At 39.8% G+C, this 21,573-nt stretch overlaps 1 protein-coding gene across 1 annotated transcript; it reads right to left on the bottom strand.

Annotated features, from left to right (window-relative positions):
• Positions 1 to 2,542: 2,542 nt before the first annotated feature.
• On the bottom strand, positions 2,543 to 2,950 carry LOC147514865 (uncharacterized). The gene has a single exon (XM_086592715.1). It carries the CDS (start codon positions 2,948 to 2,950, stop codon positions 2,543 to 2,545), a length of 408 nt encoding a protein of 135 aa, XP_086448841.1.
• Between the last annotated feature and the right edge of the window lie 18,623 nt (positions 2,951 to 21,573).

Raw genomic sequence — 21,573 nt, forward strand, 5'->3', positions numbered from 1 at the left:
AATTTGACTATTCTGTAATGTTGATGGTCTGATGGATGCTTGAATTTCATAGCACGTGGGATTGATTAAGACTCACGAGCATATTACATATTACTGGTGTGTCCATCTTTTCGAAGATGTTACATTTATTGCCTACGTAGCGAAGCCTAAGAGCTCATCTGGATTTATACAAAAATATGCTTAGGCTTATAAATTTGATCAAGCGAGACAGGATTGTTTGAGAAACCATAATTGGGTGCAATAATTCTATACTGACACAGAGAATTTAACACAGTGACGTGGCACTGTAATATCAATGTTGGAGTAATACTACACTGACATAGGAAAAATGACACAGTCAAGACACAGTGACGTGGCATGTTGCAACGTCAATGTTGCAGTGGTGAAAATAATAGCCAAAAATCTTTGTTCTCTCACTCAATATACTTATTCTCTTTACATTATCATCTTTCCATTTTTATTTTGTCATTCTCATCTTTTTTTCATAACAAACTATCTATTCGATTGATTTTTCATAGTGCGATATTGATGTTACAGTGATTTTCATGGTATAACATTGACGTTGCAGTAGTTTTCATGGTGCAGCATTGATATTACAGTGATATTTCTCGATGCAACATTGATATTGTAGTGATAGTTTTTATATTGCAACATTGACAATAATTCTATACTGACACAGAGAATTTGACACAGTTAACCGACACAGTGATGTGGCACTGCAACATCAATGTTGCAATATAAAAAACTACCACTACAACATCAATGTTACATCGAGAAATATCACTGCAACATCAATATTGCACTATGAAAACCACTGCAATGTCAATGTTGCATCATGAAAATCACTGCAACATCAATGTTGGACTATGAAAAATCAATAGAATTGATGGTTTGCTATGAAAAAAAGATGAGAATGACAAAATAAGAATGGAAAGATGATAATGGAAAGAGAATAAGTGTTTTGAGTGAGAGAAAAAAGATTTTCGGCTATTATTTTCACCACTGTAACATTGACGTTGCAACATCCTACATCACTGTGTCTTGACTGTGTCATTTTTCTTGTGTCAGTGTAGTATTACTTAATTGGGTATTTAGATCTCATTTTTCCAACAAATTATTTTTTCTTAAAAAATATATTTTTTGAAAAACTATTTATTCTAAAAACAGTCTTTGAATAAACATGTTTGGTTGTGATTTTTTTTAAAAACTGTTTTTAACAAACCAACAGATTTCACATGATATTTCTCGAAATATTTTGACATATTGTGGGCATTTAGTACTAATACATCCAGATAGTGAATTTGTCTTGAGCGCCCAAAGTGACCCCCCCCCCCCCCCAAATAGTTTTTTGGTCTAAAAAACAAGTTTTACCTCATTATTATAAAACCCGTTTTTTTGGACCAATAAATGCCTTTTTTGGGAAAAAACTATTTTTTAGAAAAATAGAGACCAAACGCATTTGTTTTTTTTAAAAACGATTTTTCACTAATAAACATTTATTAACAATAAATAAATATTATCCAAACACCTAAGTGATTATTTGCGTTGGCAATTTAGCATATACACACAAGTGTGTATCTCTAGAGAAATCTACAATAATCACCGAAGTAGTGTTACTGTTTTATAATGTCATCAAAATTTTCCATTCATTCAAATTGAAATACATTCCATTTGCGTGAAACAATTGCTGCCACCAAATTGTGGATTTTAGAAGCTGTGATAAAATTGCGCAAGATTCAAATGAACTTTCTCCGTGGTGTATTGTGTACGTACGTGTCATAATTTCTTATCGCTCATTCGATTAGTACAGGTTTACGTGGTTAACTATATGTACGTAAACAGGCCAGTACGACAATTTGTGTGGGTGAGCCAACGGCTGTTCCATTCACGGACCTCCTCATTTTACTCGTGTTGAAGTGCTGTTCTTTTCATTATTTATCTTATATGCGACAAGATATCACAGAGTATAACGTTTATGGTCCAGATCAACTCTAAAGGGGTATTATATATATATATATATATATATATATATATATATATATATATATATATATATATTTTTTTTTTTTCATGCAAGTATAGATATATTATAAATAAATAAAAGAATATTACAACAAAGGTGATAGTTTTTCATCTAAAAGCCAAGTCATATAAAAAATGCTAAACTAAAAAATACACTGGCCCATGCCAGGTCTTGTAGATCGCCAGAGTGAGGCTCCTGGGATTAAACTTAGACTCCTTTTGTTGCTGTCTGATCCATCTCAGAGATCTCGAATGCATCAAAGAAGGGAGCTCAATGCAGTTCCCTATGTCAGGACCAGCCTCCAAAGTTCACATTGCCCGCCCACCTGTTTTATCCGCCCACCTGTTATATAAAACATAACAACCAAACTAGCAAAATCGGTAGTATGTCCTATAAGGGCCCTCTAAATTTTTGATATAACAGGGTCTGGACGAGCTCCACCGTCCCTCACCTTGGTTAAGAGATGAATCCATCTTGGCAGTTGCATCGGCCCCAAAGTTCGCTTCTTAGAAGGTAGCGTCATTCTCCAGCTGGTAAGTTGCTACGTCGCTCTCTGAGAACCCAAGGTGCTTTGTCCGTGCTCAGGGCCAGGATCGCTGCTAGAGAATCGCTTTCTAACCATAGTTGTTGCCATCCATTTACCATTGCCGTTTCCACTGCCATGACAAGCGCATAACATTCGGCGTGGAAATTAGTGGTAATCCCAAGCCCGAAGGCCCTGACCCCGACTACTTGATTTATATGGTCTCTGTAGATGACCCCAACTCCTCCAATCCCTGAGTTTCCAAAAGAGAAGCCATTCGTATTTGCTTTGACAACGCCATCGTCGGGTGGAATCCATTTGACTTCTTGTATCATACTCCTCCTTGCTCTTCCGTGGAGATTAAAAGAGTGCATCACTTCCAAGTCATCAACAATATTATACATGTACCCAGTGGCTATCTTACCCGAGGCTTTGGCACCTTTAGTAACTTCGTTCTTTATGTGGGCACTGTTCAATCTTACTTCCTCAAAGTAAATTATATTCCTCGTCTTCTAGATTTGGGCCAAAAGGTGGACATCAGCTGCATTCTAGAGTTCTTGTCTGATAGGACTGAGCATCTTGGGGGCAGCCATGACGCCTTGATGACTAAGGCTTGGGCGTAGCTTGTGCACTCCATAGAGCCATGACCATAGCTCTTTTGTGACTTCGCATTCCCAAAGCATATGGCCAACCGATTCTTCTTCCTTTTTGCAGAGCCTGCATTGGGAAACCATGTGAACTCCTCGTTTCCTTACCCAGTCATCAGTTGGCACCGCATTTTGAATAAGCTTCCAGGCGAAACAAGCAGTTCTAGGGTGCACATACTTATTCCAAACCCATCTGTGCCAGCCCACCACTTGCCTTTTTTTTTCTAATGGAGTCAAATGCAGTTTTGACAGTGAAATGGCCATCTGTAGCAGTTTTCCAGATTCTAACGTCATCGGCATCTCCAGTAGGCGGTGACAAGTTGTTAAGATCTGTTCCCTCTCAAGCGAAGACTTGGTGCACTTGGTTTGGAATGTTCCACTGCCCCTCGGTAATAATGTCAGAGACCTTAGCTTTGAGGACCCTCCAGTGAACCCCCTAGACTTTATTTGCTAAAACAACTCCAGCCCAGTCATCTTGCCACAGTCTAAGATCTTTGCCTTGGCCCACTAACCAGCCCAGGTTAGGAGCCAACTCCTCCAGAGCCCATCTGATACTTGGCCATATAGAAGATTTTTTGTAGTAAGTAATCAGTTCACCTGAGGCCGTGGTGAGCTTTGCGCGCATATACAAGCTCCATTCAGTAGGTCCTACAAGGAAAGCCCAAGCAAGCTTCATGAGTAGGGCCAAGTTCATCTCTCTAAAGTTTTGAAGGCCAACCCTCCTTCCTCCAGAGGCTTACACACCTTATCCCATTTAAGGGTATTACCTTTCCACATAGTAGGATTCCCCGACCACACAAAGTTTCGTATGGCAGCTTCACAGTCCTTGATACACTTTGACGACCACTTGTACACATACATGTTATACACTGGCAAACTGTTAAGAATTGATTGGGCAATGACCACCCTTCCTTGAAAAGAGAGCATTTTACTTGCCCAGCCACTTGCTCTTCTCTTCACTTTATCCACCAAAAGCTGAATACTTTTTCGTGTAACTCTTCCTTTAAAAAGCGGGGTGCCCAGATATTTCTCAGGGAGAGACCCTTCAGAGATACAAAAAAGATCTATCACTTTGGCTTTCTTATCACTATCCATTGCACCTAGGAACAACTTGCTGTTAGAAGAGTTGAATATCTGACCCGCAGACTGCTCGTAGACTTGTCGCAGAAGTTTAAGTAGCCTAAAACCCCGTATACCTCCATTTGCAAAGATGAAGACATCATCCGCAAACAAAATGTGAGTGGGGCTAGGGCACTTTCTCGCTGCCGTCATATGCTTTATCTTGCCCGAGAGAAATAGCCAATTCAATCCTCTGCTAAGCATATCTTCTGCTATGTCGAACAGAATAGGGGATAGAGGATCCCCTTGCCTGAGCCCTCTGCCAGCCCCAAAGAATCCACATGGACCACCATTGATCATAACAGAGATGCTTGCGCTTTTGAGAAGAGTAGAAATCCAGGAGCACCATTGGTTGTAGAAGCCAAATCGTCTAAGCACTTCAAGCAAAAACTCCCAACTGATGGTATCAAAAGCTTGAGTGATGTCAAGTTTGATGCCCACATTCCCACCTTTAGTCTTCTTGTCCAATTCATTCACCATTTCTGATGCCAGAGCAATGCCCACTGTTCCTGATCTGCCTTGAATAAAAGCCAGCTGCTTTCCGCTAATGATCTTGCTCACAATGGATTTAATTCTCAAAGAAAGAATCTTGGTGATAATATTGAACAAGAAATTACTAAGGCATATCGGTCTAAAATGGTTCACCTCTACCCCATTTGTATTTTTTGGCACAAAGATGAGAAAACTAAAGTTCATGCCTCTGGGAAGGACATTATCCCTAAAGAAGGATATAACCGCTGAGCTAACATTTTGTCTAATCATACTCTAGAAGGTGTGATAGAAAATGCCTTGGAAGCCGTCGGGCCCCGTGGCACTATTTGCATCCATAGAGAACACCGCCTCTCTGACCTCATCTCTGGGTGGCATAGCTGACAGCCTAGCATTATCCTCCATAGTAACCAGGTTCGGGATCAGATTCATCATAGTTATGTCCATCTCCACTGGCTGCTTCTTGTATTTCTCTTGATATTCCTCAACAATAAAACCCTTTATTTGATCCTATTGCTTGAGCAAGACACCTTCTCTGTTCTTTATCTCAATGATTTGTGTTCTTAACTGTCGTATTCTGATAGTGGCATGGAAGTAGGCGGAATTTCTTTCACCATGTAGAGCATTTGATACTCTAGACTTTTCCTTGGCCATGGTAGTCATTACATTTGTGACATCGTCAATCTCAGCTTCCTTATCAAATTCTATTTGTTGTAAGGTGGAATCTGACGGGTCAGCCTCCTGGTCCAGTAGAATCTGATCCATCTCTTCTTCTAGGCACTTTAGATGCTGTGCTTGATTGCCAAAAACTTTAAAACTCCAACTTTTCAGCTTTTGCTTGAGCCTTTTAAGTTTTTTGACGACTTTCTTGATAGGGACATCAAAAAGTGGCTCCTCCCAACTTGCAACCACTACCTCCCTAAGAGTGTCATTAGAAATCTAGGCCTTTCTGAATCAGAAAGGGATGTTATGAGGCTTAGGGATGCGTGTGTTCCAGCCCACTATTGGGCTATGGTCCTAGGACTTACGTTTAAGAATTTTGCTCCTCCATCCCACACTACCTTGCATCCAAGCCTGGTTAACCAACATTCTATCTATCTTCTGAAGTATCCGTTTGCTACCCCATCTCTTATTACACCAAGAGAATCTGAACCCTGAGGTGGTGGAATCAATGAGAGCATTCAAGTGGATAAAAAGGTTGAAGTTATCCATTGCCGAGATACACGGAGTGCCACCCCCTTTCCTTTCTGCAAAAGATGTAACTATATTGAAGTCCCCTATAACTGCCCAAGCTTGTCCACTTTGACCCAACATGGTTAGTTCCTGCCATAGCTGACGACGAACACCATAAAAACAGTTTGCATGCACAAAACTCATTAGATAGTTCTCCACTTGAATTGTAATCTGCTGCTCCAATAAACTAACAAGGGTGGGGGACATGCCCTCCCTCCAAAATAACCAAATGTTGCCAACCCTGTTTGGGGTGTTATTATGTAGAAAAGTCGCACTGAAGCTATGTTTACTCAAAACTGGCGGAAGCATGTTCGGCGGCTTGATAAGAGGTTCTGCTATACAAAGAAATCCAGGGTTGTGAGTTAGGACAAGCTCCTCAACATGAGTCCAAGGTTCCTGTCGCTTGACTCCCCTCGCATTTCAGTACAGTGTATTCATTTGTGATTGGCAGAAGAGGCCTTCGCTCTGGTACTCGGTGCAGGCAGGTTCTGCGCTTTCCACTTAGGCTTATATCCCTTCTTGGAACTGGCTTGGGCCTCATCTCGCTCCACCTGATCTGCCCAATTGCCTTGTAGCAATGATCCAGCCTCCTCAAGGACTCTGACCCTATTTGGAGAGGCCGAAACATAAGCTTCTTTACCTGGAGTCGATCTGTCATGTGAAGCTAGAGCAGTAGTTGCCTTGGCCTTTGCTCCTTCTAGGTCCGCCAACACCAAAGGAGCTGACCCACCCACTGTCACTGCCCGTGTTTCTCCAACCAAGAGAGGCTCATCTCAGGCATGTGATTGAAGCTCTTCCCTCCCTTTCCCTATCTCTATTTCCTTCTCGTGCCGGTCTATACCTTCATTGGCCATGAAGGAGGTCTGAGCATCATGCATTTCAGGTTCCACCACAACCTCAGCAAGCTCTATCACAGGTTCCACAACAGCCTCAACAGGCTCTACCACAACACCCCCACCTAGCCCTATTGATAAGAGCCCAAAACTGTAGTTTTAACCCTGTAACAGTCATACTTTTAGACCAATTATGTGAGTAATAATTAAGAGTTAACACTGATTACGTGTTTTTCTCAGATTTCGGGTTTTCAAAGTCCATTATGTGCGAAAATGTGCCACTTTAGCGAGATAAAGGAGCAAAAGTCGGTTACTAAGTAGTTCCGTGATTAAAGGCCAAGATTCAAGAAGACAAAGCCTTCCTAAAGCCCGGTCAAAAGCTGAAAAAGTCGATCGGGCCGAAATAAGACACAAGTCGTGAGAACTTCCGAGAGGTCAGATCTTTGGACTCAGACCTCGGAATGGGGCCTACCTTATGTCAAAACGACCGGCTCGGAAAGAGATTTCCAATGGTCCAAGCCTTGACCCAATCAGAGGAGCAAAAGTGGACGAAAAGTCTGTGGAAGCCAACTACAGCTGAAGAGGCCTTTTTGGACTGAAAGAATTGGGTTTTGGGCCAGAGAATCAGGCCCAAAACATGGCTCCAAGCCCATGCACGATTTTTGGATCTGAAAGTATAAAAACCAAAGTTTAGCTCTTTGTTAATGGTAGCTAGTTAGACCTAAAATAATATAGATAATTCTATATCTATTTTCATTAATTAAATTAAGCTTTAGTTCCATTTTCAATTCTTGTTTTAGATTAAGTCTTTGAATCATTGTTCTTGATTGATTAGATAAATAAAATAGTTGTTTTAGCAATTTCGAATTGTGTTATTTCAATCTATTAGATCTAGTTTTAATTATTGTTGGTTACCATCTCTTAGTTGTTAATTAGAATTTAATCATTGTTTAGTTTAGATTAGTAAATTTGAATCTTGATAATATGTGTAGTTTAGATTCATATGGGAATGATTGAATGATTCAAGGCTAAAACCTCCATTAGAGGGTTGATGAAGCCTTGATGAAAACTTGGTGGGTATAGTGTAGAAGCATTGTAGAATCTATTCCAATCTAGAAGGTCGTGATTAAGCCATGAGAATGGGTGGGCGACCTCACATGCTAGTTAGTTACTTTCGGTAGAAATGCCATGAACACTAGGGATTAGAACTTCGAATTTCTTGCCATAAGAACGTAAGAATCGAGATACAAGAATCTATACTAGGTTATTAAGTTGGATTCGAGGTGGATTCAATTCCCTAATCCTTTATCTAGATTCAAAACAATCATATTTCCATAGCATTAAGTAGTTAAATTCAAGTAATCAAATTCAATAAGTATCGTAGTATATCACTTTCGTAAAAGCTCTCATTGACTTAAGACCGAGTAATTAGATTAGAAAACAATTCCATGCTAGAGCACTAGGAGTGGAACAATTAGTTACTCCACTCTATTTCGATAGACTTGAGAGTAGGAAACTTTGATAATTAACATAGCATCATAAATAGTTTAGTTTACTTACGTTTTGATTTCATCGTTCATTTAAGTAGGTAAGCTATTCATTTTATGTTTATCAAATGGCGCGCCATCTTAGTTGCACTTTAGCATTGTTTTATAGTAGAATTAGTCATTTTAAGTCCCATTAAACCCACCCACCCTTGTTTGATTCATCTTTGTGGTTATTAGTTTCAGCGTTGAAAAATTTCGAATGAGAATTACACGCGGGCGATCGGCGCTGCCTATAGTCACGGACTTCGAAAGCGTGACCATACCTCATACAGAGCGACCAGCCCTCATACCAAAGCGACCACCAGCTCACTTACTGGACAAGGAGGCGGACCACGCCACTATGCAAAAGCGACCGCCTATCTATGCAAAAATTTGCGGATTTCTACGGTTTGTTTGAACTTTGATTTTTAAGTTTTTTTTTTTTTTTGGTGTTCTAACTTGTTATTTACACTGAACACGCACAGAAAACAAGGCGCTATTCATAAAGCGAAGTAAGGACGCTATCGGGTATTCCTTTCTTCCATACCTCGCATCTCGGTTAGAGGTTCATACTAATATATCAAGATTGTTTGGATTGTTTTCGTGTTTAGACTTAGACTTTCATGAGATTAAGGTCTGGTCAGAGAAAAACACCGAACGTAATTAACCATCAACAAACAAACATATCGAGTATACCAATCACTACACCTCTAACTACTATCCCACCAACCATACCCGACATAATGGTGAAGAAAGAGAGACTCCTCTCCCGACTTCTACAAAAGCTTGGCGATAGCCCTAAATCTTGCATCGTTCTAGCGGACCCGATGGGGGATTTTCGAATTCCCCCAAACATATTTAATTTGTTACCCGTTTTCCATGGTTTAGGCCATGAAAAACCTTACCAACACATGCATAGGATTGAACAAGTCCTTACAACATTCCATCATCCTACGGTTGGTGCGGAACAAATTAAACTCGGGGTATTTCCCTTCACCTTAGCCCGATAAAGGCGTCTTGGTTAAGCGCCCAAAAAACGCTTAACTTTCTGTGGACTCGTGGGCTAAACTTGTTCAGCTATTTATGGAACATTTTTACCCACCCCTAAAAGACGGATGAAATGCTTTCCAAGATTCATTTCTTCCGCGAAACCTTCATGAATTATTTTACGAGGCTAGGAATCGTTTCACCGATCCGCTTATAGAGTGTCCACACCATAACCTAGCAAAAGACCGTTAGTTCGTGCCTTTTTCAAAAGGACTTCAACATCACCATAAAGAAGTCCTTGACATAATGAATGGGGGTAGTTTCCTAAGTAAAGGAGCCTCGGCGCTTATAAATTTTAGAAGAACAAACTAAACGCGCTTAATAACAATTGGAAGTGATGATATCCCCGCTCTGCTAGTTCTTCTTCAACAGTTAAAAGGCGCCCGGTATGTTTGAGATGAAACCCGACCCGAACTTAAAAATTTAATCGAATCTCTAACTAAAAAGTAGAGGCTATTTCTATTCAACAAAAGCCTATTCCCCGTCATGAATGTCAACTCCAACCCATGTAATTTCTGTTTGAGTCCCGAGCACCCTGACTCTATTGTCCTCTAAGCCTATGAACAACAACAATTAGAGCAAGATAATGTTTGCTCCATTAATAACTATCCTATTCCTAATGCCCCATGGAGACAACATCCCAACTTTAGTTGGCGAAACAATCAACAAGTTACAACTCCAGGCTTTAATAACCAAAATGCTAGGCAAACAAACAACTATAATCAAACTCCACCTAGGCAAGGGCGGGCACAAGGTCAAGGAAATTATAATAATTATAACAACCAAAGCAACCACCGACAAGGTGTAGCACAAGGTCAGAATAATTATAATAGTTATAATACAAATAGAGGTATCGTTCGGTTAACAATAGTAACTATCAAAACCCACCCATAAATAATCAACGTGAGATAGTTCGGTCGCCACCACCGTGACTACTACACCTACACAACCGGACCGTATCGGCGCTTTATACAAGTTACCCAACAACTTTTCCAATCAATGACTCAATCAAACCAACGGATATTACAATCCATAAATCGGGGCATATCTGACGGTTAGCCCAAGAGAAAACCCAACCAAAGGCGTGTTTCGGGACAAAGCGATACCAAACCCTAAAACAACAAACACAGCCTTTGAGGTAAACGGTAATACTAGTGCGGAAACGACAATAGTAGGTGACCTAAATGCCATCACCACTCTCCGCTATGGAAAAGTGGTTGATAACAAAGTAACTATGCCTATAGTTACCCCATGATACTCTCCACCACCGGATATCAACCTACATACCGAAATAGAAACTGAAGAACCTACCCGCGTAGAGGTACTAGTTAAACCACAACCTAAGAAACGAAAAGCCAAGGTTACACATCAAGTCGAGCCATACGCTAAATATAGAAACCGAAACCACCGTTCCCTAAAAATTAGCCATGCTAACGGGGATACCAACCGAGGAGATTAGGAGCGTTTTCAAAAATCTAACGATAAACCTTCCTTTTCTCCGAAGCTATTAAAAAGCTACCTAATCACGCTAAGTTTCTAAAAGAGTTGTGCACTACTAGGCGTAAGACCAACATACCTAAAAGGCGCTTTTAAGCCGAACAATTCCCAACTTTATCCGAAAATAATGGAATTGTTAAGTACAAGGACCACAATTCGATCCTCTTGTAAAATGCACCTTAGGAGATTCCCACACGGCGACGGCTTTATTAGACACGGGCGGTGTTAACTTACTCCCGTATTACTTGTATAAACAAATAGGTCTACAAGAAATGCAACCTACAAAAATAACGTTGCAATTAGCGGACATGTCTATTAAGTATCCTAAGGGTGTAGTGGAAAACGTGCTTGTTAAGGTTCAGGATTTCTACTATCCTGCGGATTTTGTTATCCTCGATACAGAAGTCGCTAATGACTCTGTACCGATCATCTTAGGGAGCCCCTTTTTAGCAACTGCCAACGCACTTATTAATTGTCGCGATGGTAAGATGTCCTTATCTTTTGGCCATCTCACAGTTGAGGCAAATGTTTTTAAAATGATGAAACAGTTACTAGATTCGTCTATAGATGGGGAGGTTAGCATGATCGAGAGCTTAGCTCAAGATTATTTTAACAACACGTTTCCTGAAAACAATATGTACAAATTCCTTTCTTTTGGAAAGTCAGATTTTGTAAATGACTCCTACTTGGAGGAAGTCAACACCATCCTTGAGTCCACACCAATTGTAGACACTTCGGTTGCTCCACATATTGAGTATAAAGACTTGCTACCTAAGCAAGTATTCATTATTCAAAATGAGGACCCCGACGAAACATCTATTGATTTTCCTTCCACCCCAGTGCTTAAACCCCTTCCCCCAGAGTTAAAATATATTCAACTCGATCCGGATGGTAGTCATCCGGTAATTATATCTTCTCTGTTACCTAAGGATGAAGAGACATGTTTAATCCGGGTGATTAGAGAACATCGGTCTGCGATTGGTTGGTCCCTAGCTGACATTAAGGGAATTGACCCTAATGTTTGCACTCATCGTATCCATTTGGAGGATAACGCGAAGACTTCTCGCGAACCTCAGCGTCGCTTGAACCCTACCATGAAAGAGGTGGTTAGGGAAGAAGTCTTACGATTACTCGATGCGGGTATCATATACCCAATCTCTGATAGCAAATGGGTCAGCCCCATTCATGTAGTTCCTAAGAAATCAGGAGTTACCATGGTTCGTAACGGAAAGGGTGACTATGTTGTCACACAAGGTTCTATGAAATGGAGGATCCGTATTGATTATAGACGTTTAAATGCTATGACACGAAAGGATCACTTTCCTTTACCTTTTATAGATCAAATGCTCGAACGCCTAGCTGGTCATGCTTTTATTGTTTTACGGATGGCTACTCGGGCTATTTTCAGATTATTATTGATATTGATGACCAAGAAAAGACTACCTTCACATGTCCCTTTGGAACGTATGCCTATAAACGAATGCCTTTTGGCCTTTGTAATGCTCCCGGAACCTTCCAAATGATTGTATGCTTCATATATTTAGTAACATGGTAGAAGCTTTATGGAAGTTTTCATGGATGATTTTTCTATCTATGGAGACTCCTTCACAGACTGTTTGTCTAACCTGTCTAAGGTTTTGACAAGGTGTGAAGAAAAGAGCCTCGTTTTAAACTGGGAAAAGTGTCATTTCATGGTGAAAAAGGGCATAGTACTAGGTCACATTGTATCTAGTGATGGCATCGAAGTAGATAAGGCCAAACTAGATAAGATAGCGACTCTGCCTAAACCACGGACTGTTCGTGATATTAGAGCCTTTCTAGGCCATCTGCGCGGGTTTTATAGGCGATTTATTAAAGACTTCTCGAAAATAGCTAGGCCTTTAACTAATCTGCTATTGAAAGATGCAATCTTTGATTTTAATTTTAATTGTAAGCGGGCTTTTGAAACTTTAAAAGCATGCAAACCTCTGCACCAATTATCTGACCTCGATTGGTCTAAACCTTTTCGAACTCATGTGTGATGCTAGTGACTATGCGGTTAGTGCGATCTTGGGACAAAAAACTAGATAATAAGTCCACTGTCATTTATTATGCTAGTAAAACATTAAACGATGCTCAACGAAATTATTCAACTACTGAAAAAAGAATTCTTAGCCGTCATTTTACGCTTTAGATAAGTTTAAGTCCTTATTTGGTTGGTTCTAAAACTTTAGTTTACACGGACCATGCAGCCATAAGTACCTTCTTGCAAAGAAGGATGCTAAGCAGATTAATCCGATGGATCCTTCTCCTGCAAGAGTTCACATTAGAAATAAAGGACAAAGAGGGTCGAAAACGTAGTTGCCGACCACTTATCTAGACTCACAAACGGCGATCGGTGATTACGAGTCCATACCGGACTCTTTTCCGATGAGCATCGTATGCCATTTTTCAGCACCATGGTATCTTTGACATTGTAAATTATCTAGCGGCTGATGTTATGCCTTATAATTGGTAAAGGAATGAGCGTAAAAGTTTTTTGGCGAGTTAAGTTATACTACTTTGGGATGAGCCCTACCTTTTTAAGTATTGTCGCGGATCAGTTATTCGTCATTGTATTCCCGGTGGGAATATAATGAAGTTCTATCGTTCTGCCATGACAAAAGTGTGGTGGACATTTTAGTGGGATGAAAACAGCCGCTAAAGTTCTGCAATGTGGATTTTATTGGCCTACCCTTTTTAAGGATGCCCAAGTGCATTGCAAGACGTGTATATGTTGCCAACAACTTGGGTGAATTACGAAACGTAATATGATGCCATTAAATCCAATCTTGATCGTAGAAATTTTCGACGTTTGGGGCATTGATTTCATGGGTCCTTTCCGGTTTCCCACGGTTTCATTTATTTTCTAGTTTCTTGTGTGGACTACGTGTCTAAATGGATAGAGGCCCTAGCTTGCCATAGCAATGACCATAAGACCGTTGTATTTTTATTAAAGAATATATTTTCTCTGGGTTTGGCATTCCTAAAGCCATCATTAGTGATGGTGGAACACATTTTACAAATGAGTTGTTGCATCCCTAGTGAAAAAGTATGGAGTTACACACAAAGTAGCAACTCCTTATCATCCACAAACTAGCGGACAAGTAGAAGTTTCTAATAGGGAAATCAAAAAGATTTTAGAAACAATCAGAACCTTGATAGGAAAGACTGGTCAAAGCGTCTATCGGATGCCTTATGGGCGATAGAACTGCTTTCACAACTCCTATAGGTATGTCTCCCTTTAGACTTGTTTTGGGAAACCATGTCATTTGCGGTTGAATTAGAGCACACGTGCTCATGTAGGCTATAAAAGCCTTAACTTCAATATTGATGAGGCGGTGTCAAACGCAAGTTGCAATTGAATGAGCTTGAAGAAATCCGTGGCGATTAAATGCGATCTCATGAAAGGATTATAAAGCTAACATGAAACGTGTTCATGATAAGCATATCTTCGCGCAAAGAGTTTGTGGTCGGTCAAAAGGTTTTGCTTTACAACTCCGCCTACATGTTTTCCCGGGCAAACTAAAACCCGTTAGTCCGCCCTTTTCTAGTTATTGAAGTCACCCCTTACGGGGCAATCACCTTAGTAAATCCAAATGACAACGATTACCTTTCAAGTTAATGGTCAACGGTTAAAACATTTTCCGCGAACTTCGTCCCTCGATGTAGAGAAAGTCCTTTTACGGGACCACATCTATGAGGAGTGACCCTTGTTATTTGGTGTACTTACTTTCATTTCCATATCTTGATAAGTACACCATTAAAGGTAACCGCCCCTCCCTATGGAGTGTGTGGTGTAAGTACGGGATCCTAAGTCCACAGTTCACATAATTCACGTTTTCCACTTTTGCATGTTTTCTCGGTTTTTGAGTCATGTTTCTCTATGGAGTGAATTATGAATTTATTGTTTTTCGTGTTTCTTATAATAAACAAATAAAAATAAAAATAAAATTCTTAAAATCATAGAAATAGCAATCCAACAAGTCTTGGGAATCTGACTTTAAACGACCCACGTTGTAAACAAATTTTGTGTTTACAAATTTGTTTGGGGGTGGGCAGTCGATCTTTCCATCGGGATTGTTCGAACTTTCCATTGGTTTTGTTTAGGCCCATTAGTTCAATTGGGTTGACGTAATCTAAACTTAGATTTCCTTCGTTTGCATAACTTACGTCACACACGCGCGCGCCGGCGTTCTTCCACCCTCTTATACGTCACCCATGGTTGGAATTGAGTGTTTTATGGATCATTGGATCGGAAATTCTCTATTGATCATTTCCATAACTCATTCGCCAAAATCGGGCCAGTAACGAAGCGGCAAATTGAGTTTAAATTTGCGCGAAAAATCGAAAAATTTCGAAATTCAAACTGGGCTTGGGCCCAACCCGCACGCACAGTGTTTCCACTTCAATCCCAAACCGCCGGTTACAAGTTAAATTAAATTTTGGAAACCAAAATAAAAAATAAATATAGAGAGAGGGAAGAAAACCTAACTACACCTACACCAAGGAAATCAATTCCACCTAAATCTTCTCTAAACAATCATCACCACCAACCCAACTTCGAAAAACAGCCAACAATTATAGTTTCCACCACCACCACCACCGCCACCAACGCCGTTTTAGTAGTTTTCTTCAAAACTTCCTCCCCCAGTCTACAAACCATTAGTAGTCTAAGAAATTTCAATGGCGCTTCGACGTAGAATTTTGCGGAACACGCATTTGCTTCCACGGTTTAGCCCATTTTATGGCGGGAGATGTTCAAGAGACATTGGACGGATTGTGGTACTCAACCGAGGAGTTCTATCACTATGATTTGGTAGAACAATTTTATAAAAACGAGATTGGAAGGGATAGGATTTTCATAAAGTTAGGAGGAACGGAGAGAAATAACGCGGCGGTTTTGTTAAAATTTAATCTGTTAGGAATTACGGCTTGAAAGCAACCTAGTAATGCGACAATTCAGGAATCGGTATCTTTGGAGTTCCTGCTTTGATGAAGGATACTGTCATGGAGGGTGAATACAATCCGACATCCCATTGCGTCCGCCAGACCACCCTGAGAACCAATCAACTGGCTGTAGCCCAGTGGATTGGTAGGAACGTCATCGGGAAAGACAAAGTCAGTGATATCGGCTTGCAATGTCTGCACGTTCTCTGGATTTTGCAAACAAAGAAGTATAATGTCTGCATCCTTGATTTAATGTTTCATGTGATTCGAGGAGTGGGGAAGAGTTTAGCGCCTCTTCCCGTATTGATCACTAAGATCATGCTCTCTTTTAGAGCATGCATAAAGATCTGCTCCTATTAAGATCAAATTGCATTCTAATGCAAGTATCTATATGGATTGCATCCAAGAGACTTGGCTGTTGTCTGAAGAAAAAATGGATGAGTGAGTCGGAGGATGAAAGGGAAGATATGACATGGCTGGATGAAGATGCATTAGAAAGTGTAATTCTAATGTAGAAACGCGTGCAAGTGTTGCAAAGCGCCTTGCGGTGCGTTTATGGTATTTGTGGAGATATCCCAAATAGGCGGATAGTAGTTCAAAAGAAGCAAGGGAACCTTCGAGAGGAGATTTGAAATGCTCGAAGGGTTCACGGGCGATATCTTGTCTAACATGGAGACTATCCACCAGCAACAACAAACCCGATTATCGCGATTTTCGATGCGAGATGGAAATGACGCTTGCTCGAATAGAGATGCTACGACGCATGCCACCCGTGGAGGACTCTGTTTCAGCCGAGTCCGACAGGCATGAGCGTCGTCGCCGAAGGACAGATGGTTCAAGTCATTCTCCATCCCAGAGCCAATCTCCATCTCAGGGTCCATCATCATCACAAAACTAGGTGTTCACCCCAGTTGGAGTTAGCTGTTATTTCATAATTTCGTTTTATTAGAAGGATTTTAATTCAGTAGTTAAATTTAAATAGTAATGTGTTTATTTAATGTTGTTTGGATTTATATTTTATTTTATTTTTAATATAATTGGTTATTTTTTAAAGAATCTTGCTTGTTTTATCATTTATCCCACATTCCCGACTTGTTTGGGGGTGGAAATATTTAGACCGAGCATAAGTCGTTATATGATCATATATATGTTAAGTTGTCTTGGAGGAAAGGTTGATAATTTGGCCGATATCGGCATATCTATGACTTGTGTGGTGGTAGCATGAAATCTAGGAGAGTTTAGAAGTTCCTATTCTAAATCCAGTATGAAAGATACCAGGATTTTTAGGAAATCATGAAAATGGCTTGTTTCCGTTTACGGTTTTGGGAATTTTTCTATTCCCGGAAATTGCCTTCAAACAAATAGGGAACTTCCCGATTCGTTTTGGAAGCTCCTAACCTATTTAAACTCCATCCTTTCTACACTAACAAACCACAATACATCCCACCATCATCCCGCACCTTCCACTCCAAGTTTTCTTTCTTTTTGCTCTAAACTCCGGTTTCAGCCCTTCTTCAGAAAGCACGCCAAGCGCTGTCGAGGCCGCTGCCCTTTACATTTTCGAAAAATTTTGTCAGAGCGCAACCCGCGCCCTCCTTGAGCGCGACCCGCGCCCAAAACACTGTAAAATCATTAACACACGAGCGCGACCGCGCTTCCTACCCAGCAGCGCAGCATCACCGCCTTTCCGAGCAACGCGAAAAATTCAATTTTCGGGGACGGTCATTCCAGGATTTTTGTGGAGCTATTCAAAGAGTTATTGTGATGATATCTCCTATAGTCATACCTGAACAGTCCTTCAAAGATGTGTTGGGCACGAGACATATGGACATTGGTTCCGACAAAGAATCCTGCGGATAGGATGGCGTCATCTATCGTAAGTGATGGCGATTCATATTCACCACGACTTCGCTTATTTCTACGACCATGTTAAATTCTATTGTAATCAGGATGGAGAACAAGAATTCTCTGTCGTAGTCGAGGACACGACACATCAATTTGGATAAAAATGTGGTCGCTTTAGTTAATGGGTTACCAATACTGATCCTGTTCACACATGGGCATATATGACCGATAATGCATACTGTATGATTATACATATTTCCATGAGTATTATGGGGAGGGTATTTCGAGTAATGGACCGAGGGCGATATAGCATTGCCGCTTGGTAGCCTTTCCCTAAACGTAGGCACCACCATGTTATTCATCCCGATGAATATTTTTGGGGGAATGGCGGTTCATTTACGCAAACAAGCTCTTGGTGACATTTTCCTCGCTTTAGGCGAGGGGCGTCGCCGAGATATGACATCCCCCGAAGTTTTAGTCGCTAGTCTTAAGAGAGCCCAAAAGCATGAGGCATAAGTATCTTCTTATGCCTGTTTTGGTCGGCCGCATCATCGTAGTTGTTTACCCGAATTATGTGCACAATTCATTTGATTGGAAAAGGGTTGAAGTCATGACCCCACTAATTGGAGGTGGTTAAGCTCATTCGCGAATAATGACTTGGCGGGATGGCGGTGCGACCTCATTTGGTTGCCCGTACATCCCATCGGACATGATAACACTTAACGGGTTAGCATTAGTCGATGATAAATGGCGGCAAGCTTGGCAAATTATAATGGACCGGGGATCGCGAAGGAACCTCGTCCTCGCTTAGCGAGGAGGAGGATGCATAAAGCGGGAGATATGGTAAGTTTTTAGTTTCAGTTAATGTGCGCTTATGTCCTAAGTAATTTAATTACATTAACCCCATAATGGGTGGAACTCTTATAGAGTTATTCGTCGGTTTTTATTTTCTATATTAGTATGTTCTAACCTTGTTTTGCGATGTTTGAAATTTCACGCGTTTCCATGGTATTTTTCCTACCCTCTTTATTTACAATACTTTGAGGACAAAACATGATTCTTGTTTGGGGGCATAGAAACACGTGTAATTAAGGCATCTGTTAGGATATAGATATGTATAATATGCATTTGTTTTCTAGTTAAAATTTTTAAAATTCAAAAATATAAATAAATAAGTTATGCTATACACTTAGGAATATTGGTATTGTTTTCTTTCTCTATGCTCTTAACAATCTAGAAGTGTCAATAGCTTTTGCATCAGAATAATTGTTAGAAACTTAGGTTAATATGTAGGTAATAATCTCTGCATCTATCTATAAATATATTACATGAGTATCTATGATTGTTAGCAGTAAGTTTCTGAAATCTAGACTAGAGTACTTATTCTACAAATCCTGTGAGAATATAGCCGAAAGCCGTATATGAGCGAAACATTTGAGAAATGACACAAGGGAGAAGTAAAATCCGGATAGAGATATCACACGTCCACTTGCTTGATCACTATGCCATATCCTAAGAGAGAATTTAGGCCCTCTTTGGATCGATTTAGCCAGAAATTCAAACCTATGAATTATTTTCCGCTAGTTGCCCCTCTGAGCCTTTCTTTAGCCTTCCATAAACCACAAATCCTTTACCCTGTTACAAAAACAAAACAAAATAAAAAATAAATCAACCTACCCAATTTAGAATAAGTCCGAGAAATAGAATCGTGAAGAAAGAAGAAGAGAAAAAACACATTAAAACAAAAATTAGTTAGTTGCTTGAGGAAAAGAAAAGAAGTTTCCATCCAAGGAAAAGAAAAAAAAAATAGAAATAAATAAATACTCCAAAATAGAATAAAAGGGAGAGTCAAAAGCCAAAGAAAAGAAAAAAAAAAATATGGCTAAGGATGGAAACAAAGTATAGAAGCAAAAAAAATAACAAGGTTTTCTCTAGTTACATAATATGAAGACTCTATTATCTCGGACTTGTCCTTTTGAATATCCATTTCCTTCCTTCTTAAACCATCTCCTAATCCCATGACACCTAATAAAGACCTCTAGCTTAATTAGGAATAGGTTAGTGTGATAGTAAGTGGCGGATGTGTTTGATCGACTCGAACTTCCTTGTGTGTCATTGAGATTGTAAGGTAAAGTGTGCCCCATTTAATGCTTGGAGATGCTGAAAACTTGAGTGGAAAAATCAGTGGTTTTGTCTTGACATTTATGTGAGGACCTACTTAAGGACGCTATTCGAAGTTTTCAAAACGAACCTGCTAGGCATTTCATAGTATTACTCATAGTATATATATTTGTATCATAGATGATTGATTATTTTGCATATATTAGTTTAGGTTTTTGACTTAGTTATTCTTATTCAATTGCTAGTGAGATGTATAGATAGTTGGGACATGAATGAGGAAAAACAATAGTTTTATTTCTTAGTCGTTGTAGTATAGTTGAAGTTTGTGAGTACCTTCAACGGAAAACTCTCACGAGGCTATAACTTCGTCCACTAGGGAATTCCTAGTGGTTTAAGGCCTTGTTGCATATGGTCAATGCAATCGCTCAAATAAAAGCGAGAGTAGATAAAACTCCATTTTGGTCACTTATTCTAATTTCTCATCTTTGCTTGAGGACAAGCAAAATGCTGTTTTTGGGGTGGTTTTGATAAGAGCCCAAAACTGTAGTTTTAACCCCGTAATGATCATACTTTTAGACCAATTATGTGAGTAATAATTAAGAGTTAACACGATTCACGTGTTTTATGTATTTTCGTGTTTCAAAGTCCATTATGTGCGAAAATGTGCCACTTTAGCGAGATAAAGGAGAAAAGGTCGGTTACTAAGTAGTTCCGTGATTAAAGTCCAAGATTCAAGAAGACAAAAAGCCTTCCTAAAGCCCGGGTCCAAAAGCTGAAAAGTCGATCTGGTGAAACAAAGACACAAGTCAGCAGAACTTCCGAAGGCCGTATCTTTGGACTCAGACCTCAGAATGGGGCCTACCTTATGTCAAAACGGCCGGCTCGGAAAGAGATTTCTAATGGTCCAAGCCTTGACCCAATCAGAGGAGCAGAAGTGGATGAAAAGTCTATGGAAGCCAACTGCAGCTGAAGAGGCCTTTTTGGACTGAAAGACTTGGGTTTTGGGCCTGATTCTCTGGCCCAAAACATGGCTCCAAGCCCATGCACGATTTTTGGATCTGAAAGTATAAAAACCAAAGTTTAGCTCTTTGTTAATGGTAGCTAGTTAGACTTAAAATAATATAGATAATTCTAGATCTGTTTTCATTAATTAAATTAAGCTTTAGTTCCATTTTCAATTCTTGTTTTAGATTAAGTCTTTGAATCATTGTTCTTGATTGATTAGATAAATAAAATAATTATTTTAGCAATTTCGAATTGTGTTATTTCAATCTATTAGATCTAGTTTTAATTATTGTTGGTTACCATCTCTTAGTTGTTAATTAGAATTTAATCATTGTTTAGTTTAGATTAGTAAATTTCGAATCTTGATAATATGTGTAGTTTAGATTCATATGGGAATGATTACGGAATGATTCAAGGCTAAAACCTCCATTAGAGGGGTTGATGAAGCCTTGATGAAAACTTGGTGGTATAGTGTAGAAGCATTGTAGAATCTATTCCAATCTAGAAGGTCGTGATTCACCATGAGAATGGGTAGACGACCTCACATGCTAGTTAGTACTCGGTAGAAATGCTATGAACACTAGGGATTAGAATTCGAATTTCTTGCCGTAAGAACGTAAGAATCGAGATACAAGAATCTATACTAGGTTATTAAGTTGGATTCGAGGTGGATTCATTCCCCCTCAATCCCTTTATC

Source organism: Coptis chinensis, chromosome 2 (genome assembly GCF_015680905.1).
Source record: "Coptis chinensis isolate HL-2020 chromosome 2, ASM1568090v1, whole genome shotgun sequence".
NCBI classification, from domain to species: Eukaryota; Viridiplantae; Streptophyta; class Magnoliopsida; order Ranunculales; family Ranunculaceae; genus Coptis; species Coptis chinensis.

Coding starts and splice junctions, on each gene's coding strand:
- LOC147514865 (XM_086592715.1), bottom strand. CDS start 2,950: ATGTATAATATTGTTGATGACTTGGAAGTGATGCACTCTTTTAATCTC.